At 58.3% G+C, this 14,300-nt stretch overlaps 10 protein-coding genes across 10 annotated transcripts; 3 read left to right on the plus strand and 7 right to left on the minus strand.

Annotated features, from left to right (window-relative positions):
* Positions 1 to 15: 15 nt before the first annotated feature.
* SPRG_13118 (hypothetical protein) lies at positions 16 to 1,257 on the minus strand. The gene is made up of 6 exons (XM_012351987.1): positions 988 to 1,257; positions 828 to 938; positions 619 to 774; positions 322 to 564; positions 178 to 277; positions 16 to 117 (listed from the first exon to the last, which is right to left on the minus strand). The coding sequence occupies exons 1-6, from the start codon at positions 1,198 to 1,200 to the stop codon at positions 38 to 40; spliced, it is 903 nt and encodes a 300-aa protein (XP_012207377.1). The 5' UTR covers positions 1,201 to 1,257; the 3' UTR covers positions 16 to 37.
* Positions 1,258 to 1,751: 494 nt separating this feature from the next.
* On the plus strand, positions 1,752 to 3,647 carry SPRG_13119 (hypothetical protein). The gene is made up of 7 exons (XM_012351988.1): positions 1,752 to 2,190; positions 2,245 to 2,422; positions 2,472 to 2,663; positions 2,714 to 2,893; positions 2,958 to 3,118; positions 3,168 to 3,479; positions 3,531 to 3,647. Exons 1-7 carry the CDS (start codon positions 1,774 to 1,776, stop codon positions 3,582 to 3,584), a joined length of 1,494 nt encoding a protein of 497 aa, XP_012207378.1. The 5' UTR covers positions 1,752 to 1,773; the 3' UTR covers positions 3,585 to 3,647.
* A 15-nt stretch (positions 3,648 to 3,662) lies between these two features.
* Positions 3,663 to 4,751, minus strand: SPRG_13120 (hypothetical protein; the record flags this gene model as incomplete). Its single annotated transcript, XM_012351989.1, has 4 exons — positions 4,332 to 4,751; positions 4,241 to 4,282; positions 3,942 to 4,191; positions 3,663 to 3,899 (listed from the first exon to the last, which is right to left on the minus strand). The coding sequence occupies exons 1-4, from the start codon at positions 4,727 to 4,729 to the stop codon at positions 3,663 to 3,665; spliced, it is 927 nt and encodes a 308-aa protein (XP_012207379.1). The 5' UTR covers positions 4,730 to 4,751.
* Positions 4,752 to 4,864: 113 nt separating this feature from the next.
* Positions 4,865 to 6,062, minus strand: SPRG_13121 (hypothetical protein). The gene is made up of 2 exons (XM_012351990.1): positions 5,102 to 6,062; positions 4,865 to 5,068 (listed from the first exon to the last, which is right to left on the minus strand). The coding sequence occupies exons 1-2, from the start codon at positions 6,042 to 6,044 to the stop codon at positions 4,923 to 4,925; spliced, it is 1,089 nt and encodes a 362-aa protein (XP_012207380.1). The 5' UTR covers positions 6,045 to 6,062; the 3' UTR covers positions 4,865 to 4,922.
* A 1,216-nt stretch (positions 6,063 to 7,278) lies between these two features.
* SPRG_13122 (hypothetical protein) lies at positions 7,279 to 8,482 on the plus strand (the record flags this gene model as incomplete). Its single annotated transcript, XM_012351991.1, has 4 exons — positions 7,279 to 7,454; positions 7,507 to 7,969; positions 8,019 to 8,225; positions 8,277 to 8,482. 4 exons carry the CDS (start codon positions 7,279 to 7,281, stop codon positions 8,427 to 8,429), a joined length of 999 nt encoding a protein of 332 aa, XP_012207381.1. The 3' UTR covers positions 8,430 to 8,482.
* Positions 8,413 to 8,774, minus strand: SPRG_13123 (hypothetical protein). Its single transcript, XM_012351992.1, has 2 exons — positions 8,698 to 8,774; positions 8,413 to 8,641 (listed from the first exon to the last, which is right to left on the minus strand). Exons 1-2 carry the CDS (start codon positions 8,743 to 8,745, stop codon positions 8,450 to 8,452), a joined length of 240 nt encoding a protein of 79 aa, XP_012207382.1. The 5' UTR covers positions 8,746 to 8,774; the 3' UTR covers positions 8,413 to 8,449.
* A 100-nt stretch (positions 8,775 to 8,874) lies between these two features.
* SPRG_13124 (hypothetical protein) lies at positions 8,875 to 9,669 on the minus strand (the record flags this gene model as incomplete). The annotated part of the gene is made up of 1 exon (XM_012351993.1): positions 8,875 to 9,669. The coding sequence occupies one exon, from the start codon at positions 9,667 to 9,669 to the stop codon at positions 8,908 to 8,910; it is 762 nt and encodes a 253-aa protein (XP_012207383.1). The 3' UTR covers positions 8,875 to 8,907.
* A 542-nt stretch (positions 9,670 to 10,211) lies between these two features.
* On the minus strand, positions 10,212 to 10,520 carry SPRG_21240 (hypothetical protein; the record flags this gene model as incomplete). The annotated part of the gene is made up of 1 exon (XM_012352001.1): positions 10,212 to 10,520. A coding segment is annotated over one exon (309 nt), but the record flags the coding sequence as incomplete, so codon positions are not given.
* Positions 10,521 to 10,969: 449 nt separating this feature from the next.
* SPRG_13125 (hypothetical protein) lies at positions 10,970 to 12,070 on the minus strand (the record flags this gene model as incomplete). Its single annotated transcript, XM_012351994.1, has 1 exon — positions 10,970 to 12,070. One exon carries the CDS (start codon positions 12,068 to 12,070, stop codon positions 10,970 to 10,972), a length of 1,101 nt encoding a protein of 366 aa, XP_012207384.1.
* Positions 12,071 to 13,481: 1,411 nt separating this feature from the next.
* On the plus strand, positions 13,482 to 14,246 carry SPRG_13126 (hypothetical protein; the record flags this gene model as incomplete). The annotated part of the gene is made up of 1 exon (XM_012351995.1): positions 13,482 to 14,246. A coding segment is annotated over one exon (765 nt), but the record flags the coding sequence as incomplete, so codon positions are not given.
* Positions 14,247 to 14,300: the final 54 nt, after the last annotated feature.

Below are 14,300 nucleotides of genomic sequence, written 5' to 3' on the forward strand. Positions count from 1 at the left end.
ATACGACTGGGATGAGGACTGGAAAAAGATGTACTTTTCAGCGCGCAGACGGTTGGATCGCGGCGTCGGCACTCGACCGACGACCTGCGTCGGACGGTCCGGTCGCTAGCATGTTTTCTAGCAAGTACTACCCTAAGATGCCAGCAGAACGGACGGACAATGGGGATGGGGTCGTACCGAGGAAGAGATGCATCGTATTGGCTTCCGACGCATGGGCACGGCGCTCCCTCTTGCTCTCGTAAACGAGCCGGCGCTGGACGACGACCGGGCTCAGCACCTAATCTGGACCTCATTTGTCCATAAAATGGCGCCAAAGGCTACCGAGAGTTTGGGCATGACCACCGACGCCTTCTTGCGCGGCAACGGCGGGGTTCGTTGGAAAGAACTACCAAGGTCTTTGGACGCGCCAAGGGCAATGGTAGCTCGTTTCAGCACGGCTTCGTTCGCCTCCCGCGCGGCCATCCCGGCCCGCGTCGTGGCGACGTCACCGTACGACATGAGTGCGGAAAGCATGAGCTGGCGCTGGTACGATGGCAAGAGTGTCTGCAGCGAGAGACTGCGGTCCTGACACATTCATAACAAATGCATCAATCTTTCAATGTATCAAGTAGGGGGTACCCCGAGCTGGCCCGTCTCAACGAGGTGCACGAGCTTCTCGAGCGGGTGGACGCTGTCTTTACCGTTGGTATCGTGTGCGTTCATAATCTCGACAAAGTCGTCAAAGCCGATTTGGCCGTCGCCGTCGCTGTCGGCGGCAACGAGGAGCGCTTTGACCTTGATACCAATGTACACTACTAGAGTGCTCTGGAAGCAAGCCAAGGATCTACCTCGGCGAGGGTGTTGGCGAATCCGAGGACCAGCATCGGCCAAATGAGCTCCTGCACCGAGATCCCACCCGACTTGTCGATGTCGTACGAGTCGAACCAGAGCCGGAGATGCTACGCAGGCAGTGTTGAAAATGGCAGCCAACAAAAGAAGAAGAAGCACCTTGAGGTGGTCACAGCGCTTCTGGACGCGCACATGGGCCCGAGCCTTGCGTTTCTTGAGCCAGTCGAGCTCGGTGACGAGCGTCGTGAGCGCCGACTGCTCCAGAAGCGCCTCCGACGCCTTCTTCGTCGCCGCCTTTTGCGCCTCGACCGTCGTGAGGAGGTCGCGGTAGGCCTGCTCTGCCGTTGCCATCGAGATGCTACGCCGACTCATGTACCGAAACCACTGCACGCTCCATTGTGATGGCGCGTGCCGTAACGCTTGGGGCGCCATGTTGACCGAGCCGACTCTCTTGCATCGCGCAGTGCTAGGGTGTCTCTTATCAAGGGTACGTCGAGATAGTATACTACCGTGTCGGCTCGGGGAGGATGGTCGGTGGTCGGAGGCTGCATCGTGGCCACGTGGTGTCGATGGCATCGAGGCAATGCGAGGTGCCGGCGTGACGCCGACGCGAGCTCCTTGCGATCGAAATGTCGTCCAAGCTCGATCGATGCATTGCAGCCGCGTGAACGTGGACGCGCGTGTCCACGTTTCTCGTCGTCACGTAGCTACCGGTGTCGATCCCGCGAACTGTGGATGGCCTTTCTGCACCAAGATGGACGGCGACTTCAACTAGCCGCTGATTGGTTGAAATGCACGAATTTCCAGCGGGTCGCATAATAATAAATCGCGATCCGACACAGTTTGCATACAATGTCAAGATATGAAGTGATGGAAAACGGAATATTAATATGCTGTCCGTCGCGCCCCGACGTGGCATTTTCGAAGATTTCCGACCACGGGAAGATGGGCAACAACGCGTCCTTGCACGAGTGCTGCCGGACCGGCGACCTCGACGGCCTCGCGTCGCTGCTCGCATCCTCCGAGACGGCCGACGTCGAGAAGGCCGACGAGGATGGCCGGACCGCGCTCCTCGTCGCGGCTGGGAGCGACCCGGAGGTCAAGAGCCCGAGCCCGACGCCGCAGGCGCTCGAGTCGGACGCGATCAAGGCCGCCGCCCACTCGGTGCAGCACGAGAAGAAGCAGATCGTGCTCGAGATGATCAAGATGCTCGTGGCGAAAGAGGCGAACCTCGACCATCGCGACGAGAAGGGCTGGACGGCGTTGCACCACGCGTGCCAAGCGCAGAACGACGTGGCGATCGTGCACCTGCTGCAGCTCGGCGCGATGCCCACGCGCGACGCGCTCGGCCTTCTTCCTCAGGTATAACGACCACGGCGATGGTGGCGAGAATGGGATGCCCACGACATGCACTAGGACCTTTTGCTGCACAATGGGTACCCCGACTCGATTCAGCACGCCGAAGACCTCCACGCCGTCCTTACTCGCGTCACAGAGCCGACGTCGTACAAGATGAGCCTCCTGAGTCTGCGTTCGAGCGGTATCGCCGAGATCCGCCTCGGCGCGCACCTCGAGAAGGGCTCGGTCGTCACCGGTACGCTAGCATCTGCGCCGTATCGTCCATCGACTCATGGTTTCTGTAGTCGAGTTTGACATTCCCGAGAACCACTCGCCCAAGGACTATGTCCAGCTGCTTATCTACAACGAAGAAGGCGACCAAAACATCGACGTCGGGCCCACGCAGCTCGTGCCTCCAGGGACCAACGGCCAAGTGGCCTTCAAGTGCGACTATGGCTCGCCGCCGTGCATTTACCGCTTCGTCTACGTGAAGTGCGGTACGCATCCTTGTCGACGCAGTCGTCGTATCAACTTGATGCATTCATAGATATCAACGCGATCTCGCGTGTCGTCGTCGCCAGCGGCTGCACGGCGTCGGTCCAAACGTCGGTCGGCGAAGTGTTTCAGTACGAGCTGTACCTGTACGACCGCGTCGTTGAAGTCGAATCGGTCACCGAGTACGAGTTTTTCGACCAGCCCACGATCGCGCTCAAGCGCATTGGCCTGGGTATACTTTTTTTTCAGATCTAGAATCTAGAATCTGGATCGACCTCACAGATATGTAGTGCAAGGGTCGCCCGATGACATTGACTGGATCGACGTGCTGCCCGAGAACCACATTGTCGCTGTCAACGATGTTGTGATTGCCGGCATGAGCTTTGAAGCCGCGATTCGACAGCTGCAGATGAACAATGGCACCAAATGCACCAAGCTGCTCATGCAAAACTCGGTCGTACGTCCTTGTCTCTCTCTTGTCGGCGTGGCGTCTCATTCCATGCCAGGCGATCGGTGATTTCATCCACGAAAAGATCCTTGGGGTCGGTGTCATCGGCAAGTACGCGAGCTTGCAGCCGGTCGAGCTGCCCGACGACTTTACACCGGCACCGACGACAGAGCACACGCCCGAGCGGTCGCCGACCGAGATGCATGATACCGAGGAGGCTCCTGTGCTCACCACCAAGCCGGGTCCGAGCGACAGCGCAGCGTCAGACGATTTCTACGACGCAATGAGCCCGACATCGTCGCTGCAGGCGCCGTCGTCGCCGCTCATCGGTGTTGCTACCGCCAACACACTGCCCAACACGATGCAAATGGTACGCTTTCTTTCAATGTATCGAGTTGAAAGGATGCATGGCGGTATGTAGGTCGGCGACATGTTTGAAGGCATTGCGGTCTCGACCAAGACCGAAGTCCACTAACTAGTTACTAGTATGTATATAGCCGCACCCTAACCTCCTAACCTCATGACCTCTCAACGGCGGTAGCTGATTGCGTGTCTACGCTCGGCGCTCGGCGGTGGTTGCCATCTTGTGGGTGTTGCTGCTCTCGTTCTCGTCGCTGTCATCGCTGTCGAGGTTGAGGTCGGCGGCCGTTAGACCCATCCACGTACTTCGCTCGCCCCGCATGAGAAACCGGACGCAGTTGGTGGTGTAGCCGGCCGAGAAGGGCGAGGTGTCGTCTGGGAGGTCGCGCAGATAGGTGATCTGGCGTCGCCGGGCGTGCTCCCAGGACGTCTACACACCGTAAGACAATATTGTCGTGGCATTCGACCGAACCTGGTTCGTGAGCACGAGGTAGATGTGGTAGCAGGTCAGCGGGATCGCCATGAGCAGCGTAAAGAGGCTGCAACAGTAGACGACGATGTACGGAAGGTTGACGACGAACCAGGCTTGGATGCTCTCCTGCATCGAGAAGCCATAGACGGCAATGTCCAGCGCACAGATGGCCTCGAGGAGCTGCAGGACGACGTAGGTGACGAAGATGCGGTGGTTGTCCCGGCCGACGCAGACGCCAGCGCAGACGCAGCTAGAGACACCTCCATGAGATCGACTTTCCAGTAACGCAGCGAGGGAACTACTGGTGGTCGTATTGCTCGACGCAGCGCCCGCAGTCCTTGCTACCTCCTGTGAGCCTCGAACGATGCATGCTAAAGGTGGTAGGCGTACCAGTGCTTGGCGCGGAGAGGCTGGTGCACGCGGCAGCGCCGGCAGTAGTGCAGCTCCATGCCGCTGGCCCCATCCACGACCGGCGACTCGGGGCCGTGCTCGAGGAGGAGCACATCCGTGTCGTACGCCTCGGGAGCGTCGGCGGTCGGCGCAAGCGGGACAAAGCCGGGCGACGAGCACTGCAGGCGCACGTAGGCGGCAAAGCTGCCGACGCCGATCGCAATGACGGTCGCAGCGCCTGCCACGTCGTAGCCGCTTTGCCGGGTGAAGTACGCCGCCCACGTCCCGCTGTAGACGAGCCAGACGTAGTCGCCGACGTGGAAGAGCAGCCACCAGAGGCGCGTGTACAAGATCTTCTTCCTCCCGAGGCGCACGTCGTCCTCGGCGGACCGTGCCATGGGGATGCTTGTTACTGCCAGCTGGCGGCTACAAGGTGGCACATGCCATTTTTAACAAGGTGCGTCGGTAAACTGCGTACGCCAACGAGCCCCACTAGCTGGGAAAAGGCCGAGGATGCAAATCAAAAGCAACGGCTCAGCAACAAATTGGTAAAGTGAAAATATGTACTCTAGTAAAATGCATATATATAGACTAGACTCGGGGAGGAGTCGGGTCTACCGAAGCGGCGACGTGTGGGGCCGAGCCTTCCGTGGGCTTGACATCGGTGGTCGTCTGCTTTTCTTTTTTCTCGCTCTTCTTGTGCAAGTAGTACGCAGCCGGCCCCAGCAAAATGAGCACTGCAATCGCTCCATACCCAGCCTTCGATCCACCTTGGGCTTGCTCTCGTTGAAGGTTGCGCTGCTTGCCAAACTGGTCGACGCACCGAACAAAGACTGCCCCCGGGAACATGCTGGAAGCGTACGCTTTGGAGCAATTGCGCCAGTCGGACGGCTCGTCCTCGGTGCCGACGTAGCAGCCCATGTATGGAAAGTGAACTTTATCGTCGAGCTTCTTGTCGCCGTATTCGTCGATCACAAAGAGAGCGGCGTTGGTGGCGCAGTCGGATGGGGTCGTCGTAAAGTGATATTGGTCTCTGGCATCCAGCATGAGCGACTTGCACTGGCATCCAGGAGGCTCGCGGTACTCCAACGACTCACCGCTGCATTCGCCTGTCTTGCAGCCCGTTTTGCACTGGTCGTTGACGAAACCGGTGACCTTCGATACCTTGCCGAGGCCGTCATCGATGCGTTTGATAGCTTTTTTAGCCAGCCCCTTGGCCCCGATCTTGGCAACCGAGAGCGTGAGAGACGCCGTGTCGACGCACGACTTGAACGAAGCGAGTTGGGAGCAGCTCGGGGGCTCGCCACTGAGGACTTTGCGGCACTCGATCAGATTATTGACCGCCGACGTGACGGTCTCGTTGGCAAAATCGACTGCAAACTTGACCGGGTCGTCGGTAAAGTCTTGTACCATGCTGAAAAAGCTTGGGGCGATCGTATCGAGGGTGATGGTGGTCAAGGTGTCAAACACACACCCAGCAAATCCGAGCGGATCGATGCACGCGGTGCTGCCATCGAGGCATGGGAAGCTACCAAAGGCGCAGCTCCTCGACGACGACGTTTGGAGCAGTGCCGCGTACGTCGCCGGGTCCGTGTAGTAGGGCACGAGATGCGTGCTGCTGTTGCCCGTCGCTGCAATCACGAGCGGAAGCGAGGTGACAAGGAGGAGGCTTGCGAGAACCATGGCCATTGCAAACTGTGTGTCTGGCAGCATTACCCGCCCGACAAGATGGCGGACCGCGATCGGCCATCGGTCGTTGGACGTGCGAGTCCTCAAGGACTTGTCTGTGCCATTTTTAGTTCAACGTGGCGGCTTCACGGGTCGACCAACCACGCAGCTGTGCACTCGCTATTTGACAACCAAAAAGTGGTGGAATGGGCTCACCATCTTTCTATTTCAATTGGCGTTCGGGTCAACATGGCGGGTCGGTCTGCCAGTGTTCAAAATAGGTGGCCGACAACACACCACGTGGTGGTGCAGTCGTCACCATACCGGTACTGTACTAGTCGATGGGACACTCGGAATACCTCTCAACCGCTATCCGAACTCGATAATCGAGCTCTACCAGATTCCGCTGTCTGTTACTAGGGGAGATGGCCATTGCATTGTCATTGGTGGTGAAAAAGCCAGGACACGGCATGCAATTCGTCCCGGCAGCAGCATCCAACCGCCGCGGACAAGAGTCACATGCGACATGGCGCGTGCGCTCAAGTCTGGAAACCTACGAGCGCCTTTCAACCACCGCACGTCGGAACATCCACTCGTGACGTCGCTGGGAGCCGCATATTGTTTACGAGCAGTGTCCTTAATCCTTTGGGGAGCCCAATTACGTAGTACGTTAGGCTCCTATAATCGCCACTACTACAACGATCGCAAGGCGATGCAGCACCACCGTCGAGAGGCTTCTGTGCGAGAGGCTGCGCATGTGGCCAAACTGGTCGACGCACCGCACAACCTGGGATTTGGTCAGCTGAATATACGAGCACGTTCGCGAACTCGTCGACTGCAACAACACTGCGGTCAGCGCGGGGTCCACATTATACTGCGTGGTGTTGCCGACGTTGGCAGGACGTGCTAGTTTAAGCGTAACTGGAACAAGGCCACTGGTGGTCGACACCTTTAGTAGAGGTAGCTTTGGAACGTAAATGAGACGACCCACCTTGGCGAGCGTCTCTTGCACCACGTACTGGCCACGTTTGTCGAGATGCAATGTCCGCAGAAGGTGCAGTCGTTGATCGATCGTCGTATCCTCGGATTTACTTGCTGCATGACGCTCAGAGTGCCCTATTTTCGGCAGTCATATGCCGAAAATACCAGCAGCTGATTTCGTGCACCGTATCCGGATACCTTCGGATAAACCTGTCCTAATGCATGTGCAATAGATCGAATATCAAGGGTTTTTATTGCTCCACGTGGACAAATCAAGTCGAAAGTTGCTACAGAGCCGATGCTGCCGCTGCCGCTGCCGGTCGTCGTCGCCGTCGTCATCGGCGCCGGCGCCCTTCTGCTTCTGCCGCTCCTGCGCTGGTTCTTCGCGCCCGTGACCATGGCCAAGGCCTACGCAGCCGCGCATGATGCTACCAAGTACCGCTCCTACACAGACCCGACGACGCCTGGCACAACGTACGCACCCGCGCTGGCCACGCCGCCGCCTAACGAAGCGATGTCCATGTAGGTTGGTGTTTCCGTCGCTCTCATCGCCGGCGACGCGCTACCTCTCGCTCGTCGTGCCCGCGTTCAACGAAGAAGATCGCATCGAGCCGATGCTGGATGAGACGATCGCATACCTCGAGAGCCGCGCGGCCGCCGATGCGTCGTTCACGTACGAGATCATTGTCGTCGACGACTGCAGCACGGACAAGACCGTCGCGGTCGTCGAAGGCCACATTCGCCGCCATGGCGTCGAGAAGCTCAAGCTCCTGCGGCTCGAGACGAACCACGGCAAGGGTGGCGCCGTGCGCATGGGCGTGCTCAAGGCGTCCGGCGAGATCATCCTCATGGCCGACGCCGACGCTGCGACCAAGATTGACGACTTTACCAAGCTCGAGGCTCTCTGGACGACCAAAGCCAAGGACGCGACCAGCGGCGTCGTGGTCTGCGGCAGCCGCGCGCATCTCGAAGGCGAGGCCACGGCCAAGGTACAGTTCCTCCTCCTCGATCGATTCATCGCTCAAGCAGCGTGCCTAGCGCCATCCGCTGCGCAATGTGCTCATGCACGGCTTCCACTGGATCGTTGCGACGCTGTGCGTCAACGATATCCGCGACACGCAGTGCGGCTTCAAGCTCTTCGATCGCAAGGCCGCGCAGCTGCTCTTCCCGCCGCTGCATATTGAGCGCTGGGGCTTTGACGTCGAGCTGCTCTACCTCGCCCACAAGCTTCGCATTCCATGCTACGTACGGTCTCTTCTTCCACCTTGAAGTCTCCATCACTGGCGCTATGGATAGGAGGTCGCGGTGCGCTGGCAAGAAATTCCCGGCTCCAAGCTCAACGTCATTGACGCGACCTTCTCGATGCTCCGCGAAATGCTGCTCATCCCGCTCTGCTACAACCTCGGCGTCTGGCGCACGAACGACGGCGCGTTTCGGTTGCAAGCATAAGAAGACTCTGCCATTGGCGACTAACTGCGTGGTGGTGTTGTGCCCGTGATCTCGCTGCGGAGGATGCTGAGGTCGCGCGCAAAATACTCATGCGCGTACGCCGTGACGTTGGCCGGGCGGTCTCGAAGCACGGCTTTGACGAGCGCCCGCATGACGAGGTCGAGCTCGGGATGGGCGCGAATGTACTTTTCATTGTCCATGCGGATGCCCACCTGTCGACGCGCCGTCGTCACGCACATGGTGAGCAGTGAGAAACATGAAGGACTACCTTGGCTTGGTTGAGCGCCGCCAGCTGCGCGTCGGTGAGGACGTCCATGGCCCGAGGTCAAAGGTTTTCGGATGAGCCGCAACGGCAACGTCAAAAGATCGCGATCTTGAAGAGGCGCGATGGCATCCACGCCACCACTTGACAGTGGAAAATCTCAGAAAAGACAATGATCATATCGTCCTGTGTTTTAAAGACAAGTTGTGCACGAGACTATTGGAACGTGTACGAGCTGAGCTTGTTGCTGCTATCCGTGGCAAACACGGTGCTGCCAAACACAGCGACGTGCGCCCACTTGGCGTCCGGCAGCGTCGTCCAGTTGACGTCGTCGGTCGAGCAGACAACTGTCTTGTCGGTCTTGGTGACACCACAGACGCGACCACCGCCGACCGAGACTTCGCTGAGCGTCGGTGCACCTGCAACCGGCACCCACGACGCGGTCGAGACGTCACCCGTTGGAAGCGAGCCCTTGGAAAGCACACCGGATGCATCGATGCCGTAGAGCGTTCTGCCACTCAACGCGAGGTCGACCATCTTGCCATCGAGCTGCACGGCGTTGTTGCCATTGGTCGAGCACCCGGTAGACCGGGTTGACGTAAAGCAGAAGGTCTCCTTATCGCCCCATACAGCCACGGCGGGTCCGTCCAGGAGGGCGGAATCGTAGGGCCCATGCGCTCTTGAGATGTAGCACTCGGCGTCCGAGACGACGGCGGAGAGCTCGCCGCCGACATAGCCGCTCTGGACGTTCTCGTAGGCGTTGAACCAGGTGACGGGCGTCGTCGCCGGCGTTGTACAGACAAAGTTGGCGGAGGTGTCGATCGCGCAGAGCGTGGAGCCGTCGTACGAGAGCGAGGTGTAGATGTTCTTGTCGTCGACCGGTGTCCAGACAGGATCGACGTCGCCGCAGCCAGTGCGGAGGATGGTCGTGGCAGCGGCACCGGCCGCGAGCGTAGCGAGGAGTAAATGCGAGGGCATGGAAGACAATTTGAAAATGACCACTCGAAACACGGCTGGCGTAGCGTGCTGAGCAGAAATTTCGATCGCCACAAGAGGCACCATATGGTGTCTTTGAGGTGCACCGCATCATTTTGAGCTTTTCATGCGGTCAGGTGGTCGAGGGACCGAATCCTTTGCCCATGGTAACCAAGCCAAACGCTCCAGTCCTTGCAGCCCCTCACACGTCGACATGCGAGGCAAAAACCGCACCACAAAAGTGTGCTGGTCGGCTTATCTCCAGTTTTGTCAGCTGATAGGCTATCAGGGCACTCCTGATAGCAACATCTGTTACTCACGCAAATCAGCACCGTTCTCCAGGCAAGAGGGCGTGGCTGAGAAGAACACCACGGTTGTCCTGGCGAGCGATGCCGCTACGCAACTTTAGTGTGCAGAGTTGCCGAATATTTGCCCTTGTTGCTGTGACTAGGATAGGTTCCTGTGCATTCTCGTAACATGATCGGCATATATTAGCGAGCAATCGTCCGGTTGCGAATACCGTATCCGGAAAAAAGAGGTTGGCCTCACCCTACAAGCCTTATTTCTTCTGTCGACTGGTCCGGTGAAGCTCCCAGCGCCGACTTAATGTCGCCGGCGTCCGGCAGCGTGATCCAGTTGATGTCGTCGGTCGAGACGACAACCGTTTGGTCGACCTTGGTGACACCGCAGTCGCGACGGAGACTTTGCTGAGCTGTTGACATCAGCAGTGGTGCAGACACTCGTCTTGTTGACAGTGGTGGCACTGCCGACGCGACCGAGATTGTGCTGCACGTTGGCGTCTCAAGGGTTGTCGTTGTCTTCTCCACGCCAGCACGGGTTTCGTGAAACCGTCGATGCCTCCTTTGGCATGCTGTCCTGTATGGCGTGACGCTCTTGGATGGCATATCCTACATACCAACAGCGGTTTGCCTATCTCGGTCACCGGGGTCTAATGGCTCGTTCCTATGCTGTGCAACACCCATCGTCTGGAGGCGATAGGGGGAGATTCACTGCGCTTTCAACTTGAGGCGGCTTGTGTCAACATAAGCGCACTGCGACCATCGGGGTATCTGCGACGGTTTGAAACCCCGATAGATTTTTGCAGCGAGCAAGCTAAAGTTCAAGGCCAACTCGAAAAGGCGCCAACTCACGGGCCCGCTTTCTTTTGGACTTGGAAGCGTCGCGTTGTGGTAGTTTTGGATCGAGTATACCGTCCTCATTACCATACTCTTTACCATTGGACAGCAGAAATAAGAATACAAGCATGTTGGAATAGTCCGATATTTTGAGTGCCAGCGCGAGGTTAACCCTCCCGCACACGACAGACCACGGCAACGGTCTCGCCTGAGAGAAATTCGACGTAGAGCTCTCCGAGGCGCACATACGTGGTGCGCACGATCTCCCTCGCGACGTTCTGCAGACGCAAAATGGCGTCTCGGTCATCGCTCTCGTGCTGGTTGTCGCACCGTGCGTCGTAGCGGCAATTGGACTGATGGGCGCATTTCGTTGACTTCCACCTGCCGCCCAAAGCGACGGCGCGGGCGACGCCCGCGATGTGCATGTCCTCTGCCGAGTGCGCATAGTTGCAACCTGGTGTCGCACATTGGCTGCCGCGGCTGCATCGGAGGTAGTAGCGTGGCAGCAAGTTGAGGCTCTTCCGCTTCCGCAGCTCTTGGATGACGTCGTTGGCGGTCTGTTGTAGTTCGGCGACCCTTGTGACCGTGATCTGGGCCGCGGCGGCCAGATGTGGCCCTAATGCCGCAACCGCGGGAGCTGGTAGCGGTGGCTCTGCAAGAGGGCGACTTGCAGTTGTCGTCGCTGGTGGCGGCCCTGTATACGAAAGTGGCGCCGTCGTCAAGGGCTTAGCTGCTGCTACTGGCTGTCGTGCCGAGGTAGCTGGCGCCAGACGGGCTCCGTTGTGCAGTGACACACGAAGCGTGCGGTGGAGCCACTCGAGGCAGCACACAATCGACTCCATGAGCACGAGGGCGAGCGCTGACCAGTTTTGTTTGGCGCACATGACGAGGGGGACGTAGTTGGCCAAGTCGTCGCCTGCTTGATAGTGCGTCTCCATGTTCTTGAAGACTTTAAAGCCCTCGATGCCCCATTGAACCGAGCGCAAGAAGCCTTCACCGGGCTTATTTTTCGCCCCAATCAGGTACCCCTTAAGACCCCTGATGCGTCCGAGGGCGTCGTCGAACGACGCGACGCTGACACCCACCGCGTCCTTGACAACGAAGAAGACAATACCTTCCATCAAGTTGCGGTACGTGCCGAGGTCGGGCGTCGCGTCGGTCGCGAGCCTGTCGCGGAACTGACGCAGCTGCTTCCGAAGCTCCTTCTTGGCCTCTTCGTCGACCATAAAGTCTCCGTCGCGGCAGTTGACGAGCAGGTCCACGTTCATAGCTCGCTCGGTACCCAGCAAATGAAACAATGGGCAGCCGGTCGCCATCGATCGATAAATAGTTTCAACGCCGTTGGGCACGTTGGAACGCCCTTTTGGAAATTCCCTGCAGTGGTTGCGTACCAAGCCACGTGGGTCATCGTGCAGTCGAGTCAAACCTGCGGCGGGTGAGCCGACTCCGCCGGAAGGTTTCCGTGTCGAGCCGTCCTCTCGACTTGGAGCTCCACCTTTGTCTTTACTGACCCACGTAGCGATGGGGCTCACGAGCAACTCTTTTGGGGCACAAGCAGCTGCTGGAGGCATGCCCACGTCCACCACGTAGTCAAGAAGTGGTGGCTCTTGTCGCCTCTAGTCTAGCGGTGTACACACTGTGTACCACCAGACAGATCCGGGTTCGAGTCCCGGAGAGACTTTCTGAAACAAGGTAACAACGTTCATCACGCAAGCGGTAGCTGCGGTGCAAGGCGCGCTGCCGTCGCGGTCAACGTGAATGATGACTTGGAGCTAACCTCACTGCACCACCCGAATGGTCACTCTGCACATCATTCCCTCCACCGCCGACTCCGCTGAGTGCAAGTTGCGCCTTCAATGAGTTGGACCGAACTTTTCGGAAGTACCTCGCATTCCAGGTTGGATCTCCGCCATCGGAAACGTCAGTTGGCACGGATCTCGCGCAGGAACGCCCGAGTACGGTCTCTGGAGGCTCGGAGGTCTATTAGTACTATTATAGTAGGGCAACGGGGCGCCCGTCGCCGTGTAAGGCCATACCGGTATGTCAAACCAAGGTAATCAATCCACGCATGATGACATACTCGATGCAAGCAACGGATCTCGCCGGAAATATTATTTGTGTGTAGTGAAACGTATGCTTGTCGGAAAAATATATTATTTCGATTGTGAAACGCGTGCATGCAACGTTGTTGAAGTGAGTCTATTTAGATATAATTTACACTGAACTGGATATGGTGGTGGACTATCGATTCCAAGGTTCACCCGACCAGCAGCATTATACAATTTGTAGATGAAACCGGTTCCACTGTAACTGCTGGAACAGCAGGTTCTCCCCCGAGGTTGTGGCGGAGAATCTCGTCGTCCGTCCCCCGCCCTGGTAGCTCTAGAGGAGGACGCAGTCGCCCTTGTCCGTACCACAGTGCCACCACAACACTTGAGAATACCCGCCCGAAACGTTGTCAACTGCAGTAGGGACCTTCCATCGCAAGTAGCCGGTAGGCATTCGCGCACTTGTATTTTTTCTGTCGTTCGACTTCGATTTCTGCAGATGCGATGCAAGACAAGCGGTCTCTTTCACAAAGGACACGTATAACGTTTTGAAGGTTTGCAATTCTAGAATAAAAACGGTTTGGATTTTGCCAAGGTGCTACCAATCTCGATGCATTGTTCAATTTGCGGCATGGCCAACGGCGAGTGCAAGGACAAGGGTGTCTGCGCCCGCATCGACACGTGCACGTGGAACCACCCGCAAGCCGAGAAATGTCCCGCGGACGATGCTTGCGTGCAGCAAACGTGCCCCAAGAACCATACCAAAATCCGCTGTGTCAGCGTCGTCCTGGGCAAGCCATGCAAGAAGGGAGCCGCGTGTACTTTCTACCACACGAAGCCCGCCGTCTACCCAGTCAATGGCCCCATCCACGAGGCCGCTGCATCGGCCCCACGGACGGCAACGCCGACGGGCGAGCCGACGCAGTGCACAACGCCGGCAGAGCAACGCCAAGAATCTGCACCCCGACCCACGCAGCAGGCGCCTCGCCAGGAACAGCAGCCTGCGGCACCGAAGCAGAGGCAGCAGCAACGAGCGATGGTACCACCGCCGCCGATGACGGTCCATCTTCCAGCTCGGTCGCTTGGGGACCGCGCACCCGTGAGGTCGTCCTCTGAAGAAGACAAGTTTCGTCAACGCGAAGCCAAGGCAGTGGCTGACCATCAACGTCTCTTGCACCGCGTACGTGCGACGCCAGACGCGACTCGAGACGCCGCCGTTGCAGAGCTCGAGAGCCAATTGCACGTCTTCAAAGACATCCAAGCACAGTTCTCGATGGCCACGAAAGACGACAAGTACCGGCGCAAGCGCGAGCTGTATCGCTTCCAGCAGCGCTTGCCGGCGTACGCCAAGCGCGACGCGATCGAGCGCGCCGTGACGCAGAGCCGTTTCGTGGTCGTGCAGGGCCAAACGGGCTCGGGCAAAAGCACGCAAATTCCCCAATACCTCGCC

This window comes from Saprolegnia parasitica (assembly GCF_000151545.1).
Source record: "Saprolegnia parasitica CBS 223.65 unplaced genomic scaffold supercont2.90, whole genome shotgun sequence".
Classification (NCBI taxonomy): Eukaryota; Oomycota; class Saprolegniomycetes; order Saprolegniales; family Saprolegniaceae; genus Saprolegnia; species Saprolegnia parasitica.